The sequence below is a fragment of the Pyrus communis genome, chromosome 15 (assembly GCF_041283825.1).
Source record: "Pyrus communis isolate YQ-2024b chromosome 15, ASM4128382v1, whole genome shotgun sequence".
NCBI classification, from domain to species: domain Eukaryota; kingdom Viridiplantae; phylum Streptophyta; class Magnoliopsida; order Rosales; family Rosaceae; genus Pyrus; species Pyrus communis.
The window spans coordinates 23921886-23929378 of record NC_142579.1 but is presented as its reverse complement, the minus strand read 5'-3'; the positions used below and the strand labels follow the sequence as shown (position 1 = coordinate 23929378).

Genomic DNA, 7493 nt, shown 5'->3' with positions numbered 1-7493 from the left:
GAACCCTTGCAAATATATACAAAGTATCTTGTGGGTGTAGAGTGAGGCTAGGGGTATATAAAATACCCAAACACAACACTTGGCCTCAATGGGGGTTCCGCATGCCAATTGGGGGAGGGAAAGTGAGGGAGAGAAGTGGATCTGAAATCCAATTTTTGATCGGAACCCGCCAATCCAAGCACATGATGGGACAAGGATGAACTATCACAGCTAGGGAGGAGGGAAAATTAAAAGACAGAAAGCAGTAAAAGCAAGCGAAAAACGTAGAATAAGGGGCATTAAACCCAAATCTGAGACAATCACAATGGAGTTAGGATATTTAAACTATTATTTTTCTTTGTCTCTGCCGGATGTGGTGGATGTTTCAACACCCAGTACTAATCTTTGTTGCAATATCAGAGCAAAGATGAAATCATATTTTGGCCTGGGCTTTCTGTTTAATAGTATAGAATCCAAGCCCAACATCACAGAATAGAGATATTTCCACCCTATAGAAATATTTATTCAACGGGCTTCTCTTCACCTAAAACATGTTTACTTCAGTGAAGTAAAGCCCGTTAGATAAGTATTTGTGACACACATATATGTAAGAATATGATCTGAGATACATATGGATGACAACTATTCTATTCTCTCACTCCTCAAAGGCTCAAAATGTTGCTGTATATCCAGGTAATTGAATATTTCACAAATCGTCTATCGAAAAAGGTACTAATTTGAGTAATTTCACGAACTGATACACCGCAGAAGTTCACATTCTTCTTGCATCAATCTTTCTGAATATTACAATCAAGCTCATATAAACAAGTAGTCATTTAGCAAACTGTTAACAGAGTAACATATTCAAGAGTAGTACTCGAGAAAGTTTTTGCAAACCCATGCCTGTGTGTCATTAATAGTGAGAGACTCGAAAACGTTTACATATCCTACTAGCAAATTCCTGTTTCCTAAAAACAAACTTGATTTAAGTTTCTGCAACACATCCTTTGCATACTGTACATGTTACTTAAAGCTTATTGCTCAGAGTGATCCGTTGATCCCTTTTCATATTTTTTCCTCATTGGTAGTGTTGAATGTATATTTTCATCTTTACTTTTTCTACATTGTGATAAGTTCAGTGTATTACAGCTAAACGGCGGTCGTTGTAAAAGCTATTCATTGTTTACAGCATAGGCTACTTTTTTCAGTTTCATATTAACGTATGACAACAGTGCGGACTCCTGTGTTGCTTATGAATGAAGAAAACTACAGACAAGCAGACCTATAGAGAGATCCGAAAGCAGAGAAACAGGATAACTTATTTTGATTTTTTTTTTTTTTTTTTTTTTTTTTTGTTGTCATTAACCATCTTGATGGAAAAAACTTACAGATCTCGGTGGAGACTTTGCCATGAGGGTTTGTGGACCCTTTACAAAGAAGCTGTTGGAGTCGCTTTCTGTAGTGCTGGAGGTCATAGAACTGACATCCTTTGACCTACCCGTCAACTTTAGCCTCGGAAAATGATCACCCCAGATATCATATGTATATTCATCCCCAAGCCGAGCCTTTTCTTCTTCAGCACTTTTCTGATCACAGAGTTTGGACCCAGGGGCTCTAACATGCGGAGAAATACGTGATGTTGAGGCCAGAGAAGAGGTTGAGCATACCAAATTAGGTGCAGGCCTACTGGAACCAGGAAAGGTGGCAGAAGGCAACAGAACAGTTCTGGCCGCAGGTTTTCTTGGTGCTGGTGGCTGCACTTGAGAAGCAAAAGATGGGTGGTTATTGCAATATTTTGTAGAAACCTCCGGCTGTGATAAGTTTGCCTTAGAAGCAGATTTAAAAACATGACTCTTCCGGAAGTGTTGTTGAGCCACTTGAGTAAATGGATTTCTGGCCTCAACAGCTTGGCCCACATCAGGAGATAGCGGCCACATCTGTTTTGGTATTACAGATGTGACTGGAGACAAGGGTGATGAAGGTGTAGAATTTCCACTTTGACTACTTGAAACTTCAAGAAGTCCTGTGAATTTAGCACCGGCACCTTTTCTCTTCTTACGCCTTCTACCCTTTTCCTGTCCAGTTTTGACTGTGAGGTTAGCAGGTTGGGATGCTTCTAGTTCATCGGGATTCTCAACTGACACAGATTTAGAAGTCAATGAGAAAGCCATGGCTTTGTTCTTTGTCATATCTGACAAATAATTAGTTTGTTCATGACCCTGTAGCATTTGATCTGCATGTTGAGCAAATTTTTCCCGCTCTGAGGCCCCAGCCTGGTCATCGGGATATCTACCAACAGATGATGCCTGCATTGAGGTTTTATCTTCCCGAACTGATCTTAGCAAACCGTTTATCTCACCAGACACAGAAAATCTACCATCTCTATAATTATGCGCATGAGATGATTTTCCTGAACTACTTTTAGAAGTAACCAAGGAACTTTTTCCGCTCGTGCACAAACAATCATCAGAGCAAAAGCCAGGCACCTGGGGCAATATATACCAAAATACTAGAAACATCAAGGAGACAACAAGAAATACTGCTGAAGAGTATTTTTTGACGCGCATCCAGACCACTGATTTCTTGCATATATTGATCATATGCAAGGGAATGCTTGCCTTCATGGGTATCACCAGAATACCAGAATTCACGGCCAGCTCAAGATCCCGTTGTACCAAGGCTGCAGAAAAATCAGTCTGGTACGATATCAGAAGTTTTGCTGATTCTCCAGGTTCAAGAGCAAAACCTTTGCAAGTTTGTACCATAAACCCATCCATCCCACACTCTTTTCCAGAAACCGTGATTCTTCTAATCTCCAGAGGCAAGTCTCCTGTATTCTTAGCATAGAGCTGCCTTGATAATGGCTGTAAACAAGAATGAGTGAAGTCTTCCATGCAAAACATGTCTGGAGGAGAAAAGTCAAGAGGAATTTGTAAGCTGAGGTTGAATTCTACACTCTGAACAGGCTCAGACTCTTCAAGAAGAAGCAAGGATAGCGACCCTCCAGATCCCCTCAGAGATAACCACTCCACACCAGATAGATTGTTTCTTATCAGGGCCGAACTTCTCCACTCACATCGATTTGAAGGGTGAAACAATACTGGTCCAAGAGATGCTCTACCATTGGGTTGAACATAAGCCTCTGTTTGTGCATTTTCTGCTATTGAGAACCCATACCTACTTGGAGAAGTGGATTCATTACAAACCACACTACCCGATGAAGGAGGCTGTGTAAGACCATCCGCACTCTTACATCGGTCAATAATCTCCCCTGAGTTCAGTATAAGCTGCATCACTACTGGCGCTTGGCTAGGATTCTTTACAGTGATCCATTTAGAGTTATGACTTCCTACCTGAAGCATTGGGAAGAATACCTCATGATCAATGAGCACAGACATGCCACTTCTGGTATCTTGAGATTTCCATTTTCGTAGCACCAACTCATCTGCCTCTGCTGTCTCCATTGCCTTCATGTATAGGTTCACAATAACATTTTGGTTACTATGGATGTTCATGTTTGTGGGTAAAAAAAAAAAGACACGTTACATAATTGGTTATGGATAGTTCATGTCTAAATAATCTCGAACAACACAAAAAAGAGTTCATCGGTTATGGATAGTTCATGGCTAAATAACCTCGAACACCACAAAAAAGAGTTAAACTGATTCAGAAATATACGGCACAATAACAGCCATAGTAACAAGCATGCTCTACCTTAATAGTCAATAAAATTGTAGAGACATGCATGCAATCTTTTATAACTCTTTTAAAGCGATTTGATCAGTGGAGTGGACACCTGCTGACTCCAGTGCCTTGAAGATGAGGAACCTTGAAAGAATGATACTTTTTACAAATAACTAAAGAGCATGCATGTTTCATACTAATAAATGAAAGGGAACGTTCTTGATCACTTAGTCAAAAGACAAAGAGACAACAAATAAAGGCACGGCAAGCCGTATACAGCAATCAAACTTCGAAAGCTAATCCAGTTTCAAACAAAAATGAGAATACACACACAAACATACATAGAGAGAGGTAAAATCTGCCTACCATGATCGGTAATGGCAACTGCATGCCACTTTCAGAGAACTCTGTCTGCATATCACCCAATTCACTCCTTTCAGACTGATGTTCAATGGTGGAATCATTCCAATGTCTTGTACAAATATGAATAAAATCCTGGCAAGGAATTTCAATCTGAGAGCTACTTGAGTCATTTGTCTGTATAAGTAACTTACATTGTCCATCTAATTTGACAAGTGGCTCAGTACAAGCAACAACAGCAACATATGTGTCGCTGCCAGGGAAAAGTAGTAAGCCTTCAGTGTACTTAATCTGCAAGGTTCTACCATCCGCAACTTCAGTAATCTCAAGAAGTCTCAACAGGTAAGGAGCAGAATTCTTCAGAGATATAGCAACAGCAGTCTCATTGACGGAATAGGGGACCAAAACCTCAAGAGATGCCGAGATAGGTACTTCAAGATCATCATTCATTGCTGTTCCATCCACTTCAGCCTCAAAAGGAAGCATAACAGTATCAGACTTGTACTCAGAAGGCCTTAGCAACTGCATACAAATTGCACCATAAATTCTTCCTTTCGATTCAGTTGAGAAGTCTATTTCTATGATAGTTTCAGTGCTGTGTGGACCAATCTCCCAGTTCATAAGGGGCCTCATGGCCAGAAGAGGCGAACCAACTTGTCCAGTACTCACAACCAGACGTTCTTTAACACTCAGCAACCCAAGTTCATCGGAACCTTGAAGTTTCTCAGTACTACATATTGCCTCTGCATGATGGGAAGTATGCTCCAGAGACACTGATATCCATGCTGTAACTTCCCTCACGTTGAAAATTTGATCAAAGGAGTTAAACAACGACAAATTCTTACTCCACCTTCCCCTGGAAGAAACATCCATGTCCAATAAAGGATGAATCCCATAAGGAGACTCTATGGCAAAACCTTTCGCCTGAACCAAGAAACCACCTGAGCTTGTCTGCAAAATTAGACGAGCAGAGGACAAGCCCAACCATCTAGGTAAAAATACAAAACAAATTGAAGCTGTTTCACCGGGTCCTAACTTAGTCTCGCTAAAGTTGCAAGGATAGAACTGCATGTCAGTACTGAATGGCTCATAAACATGTAAAATGGTGTCATTACATGTATTTGCCAAAGTTAAGAAAGCTAACGATGGAAAATTCATATGCTTTCGTCCCCAATCCAATACTGCAGGGCTAATTTCTACATGGGGTGAGGGGGAACCAGTGAAAGAACTAAATTTGGTCATCTCAGTGTTCTTGTTTAGCCTAAAATTTGTGCTCTTCTGATAAAGTAAAGGTCCGCTACAAGAAGAAAGATCGTTTTGATTAGAGCTATCAGCTTGAATGGATGACAACTCATTAGTAGCCTCCTTGGAGTTCAAAGAACAAGAAACAATCCCTCCATTAAGTAACTTAAACACGCCATTGTCTGATGACCTACTTTTGTTATTTGCCACCTTGCTATCTTCAGTTGATCCTATAGATGATATATCATCAGACTGATCCCCTGAAACTCCAAAATCAGCCACTTTGAGTTTATGCTCCAAGAAACCAGGTAATGTTGACGGAAAGCAGAACAAACGGGAGCTAGTACAAATCTTATCAAGATTGAAGTGGGTTCTTGGAACTCCACAGCCCAAACTGGTGTCACCAAGAAAATTATCCACAAAATCCACATTCAAATTATCTCCATATGATCCACAAGAATCATATTCCGATATTATCTCACCATTCCCAGAGCATTGCCCAAATGTAGTGAGGTAAAAGAGGGTGCATGCTAAAACCATAAGTAAACGGAATGCTTCGGTTGCATGCGACAATCCCCTGAACATTGAGCAGCACAGATAACATCACAAAATTACAATTTAACATGTATGAAAAATATTTACAGAACTTGATAACTTTGTACGCAACGAGGCCCTTAACTGCTAAAATTTTCCATCGCAAATAATAAAACAGAGATAACCGAACCACTAAGACAATTACGAAATGTAGGTGGCCAAGCAAATCATCATTTACTTTAAGTTTTTAACATTTGATTACCTACATTTTCTCAGCAGCCAAACGGAGTCAAAGTTATACAAACATGTTTTCTGAGCAGCCAAACGGAGTCAAAAGTCATACAAACGTGCTGAGGCCAAATTTCTTTCTGTGTTTTTAAAACAAATTACAAACCAAGCAGAGAAAAATATGAGAACAAAATAGAAAGCAGGTCCCGTATTTAATTTAAGTTAATAAAACCAAAAATCCCTCCTTTTACAAGAAGTTTGGAAATTTCTAAACTTCACCATCCTTTTAAAGCCCCAAATAATTATTACCCATTTATGTACACAGAAGCAAAGGGGGCACTCACTTCATTTTGCAGAAAACTTAATAAGCTCCAACAAGTTTGGAAATTTCTAAACTTCACCATTAATAGCTAAAGCTTTCCAAATTAACAACGAAACACAGGCGATAATCGAAATCCCGAAAACCCGCCATCGCTCTAATACCACTTACGAGAAAAAATTTAATCCGATAAACTCATCGAAACTACGACCGAGCTCAAAATATAAAAGATTAAAAATTAACAAAAAATTATTTATCAGACTATACGAAACCAAGACTCAGACGGAACAGGAAAGAAGAAAAAATCAAAACAATCGGAACCAAACGACGTAGGAAATGCAAACCAGAGAGTCATTTATCAGACTATCGGAGTTCCAAAAACGCCAAAAAGGTGTAAATTTTTCAACAATCCAGAATCCGAGAAGGAAAAGACAGGCGATGACGAGAAAGTAAAGCAGAAGATTCAAAACGTTAAATAAAAATTAGATCGTTTTTCTGAAAACACGCTTATTGTAAACATCGAAAGCGAAAAGAAATGGTGGAAGAATGTTTTTACCGGAGGTTGACGACGGCGAGCTGGCGGCCTTGAGCCGTGACTGTTAGGGTTTTGGACTCCATGGCTGAGCAGGAGAGCGGAAGAAGAACATGTAAAGGTTTGTCAGCAGGATTTTTTATTGGGGGTTTTGGTTGTTCAGAGGAGAGTATGCGTATGGTTAGAGCAGGAGCAGCGGCCAAGACCACCTGATATGAGCGATGACTGGCCACAGAGTCCACTGAGGACCAACGAAACCACAGATATCCGGCGCTGGACCGGATGGATTTACCAAAGTGCCCATGTGGGTCCGCTGTGAAGTTTTTCTTTGACGGAAAATTACTCGGCTCCTATTATTTTTCGTTGCAGGCAAATTACAATATAACACGTCCATGTACAAATTATTTATAAATTTCCAGTAAGCGTGCACTTTTTATTGGATATTACTATCCATACGCTCATTTTGTTTTTCACATTTTTGTTTTTTTAATTTTTGGTCATAGAATAGGATAAATTGAAAAAAAACAATGAATAAAACGTAACAATAGTGTAAGAGGTAAAAATAGGTATGCTAATAATACTTTTCCTTTTTCAGCTTATTACATTCTCGGTCTT

At 39.6% G+C, this 7493-nt stretch overlaps 1 protein-coding gene across 3 annotated transcripts; it reads right to left on the bottom strand.

Annotated features, from left to right (window-relative positions):
* Window positions 1-699: 699 nt before the first annotated feature.
* On the bottom strand, window positions 700-7127 carry LOC137717935 (uncharacterized). Of its 3 annotated transcripts, XM_088686282.1 has the most exons (4): window positions 6903-7105; window positions 5748-5842; window positions 4030-5525; window positions 700-3446 (listed from the first exon to the last, which is right to left on the bottom strand). In XM_088686282.1, the coding sequence occupies exons 1-4, from the start codon at window positions 6962-6964 to the stop codon at window positions 1341-1343; spliced, it is 3759 nt and encodes a 1252-aa protein (XP_088542408.1). In that variant the 5' UTR covers window positions 6965-7105; the 3' UTR covers window positions 700-1340. The 3 variants fall into 3 exon arrangements, with proteins under 3 accessions (XP_088542408.1, XP_068313549.2, XP_088542409.1); XM_068457448.2 differs by having other exon boundaries at window positions 4030-5842; window positions 6903-7127; XM_088686283.1 differs by lacking the exon at window positions 5748-5842 and having other exon boundaries at window positions 6903-7111.
* Between the last annotated feature and the right edge of the window lie 366 nt (window positions 7128-7493).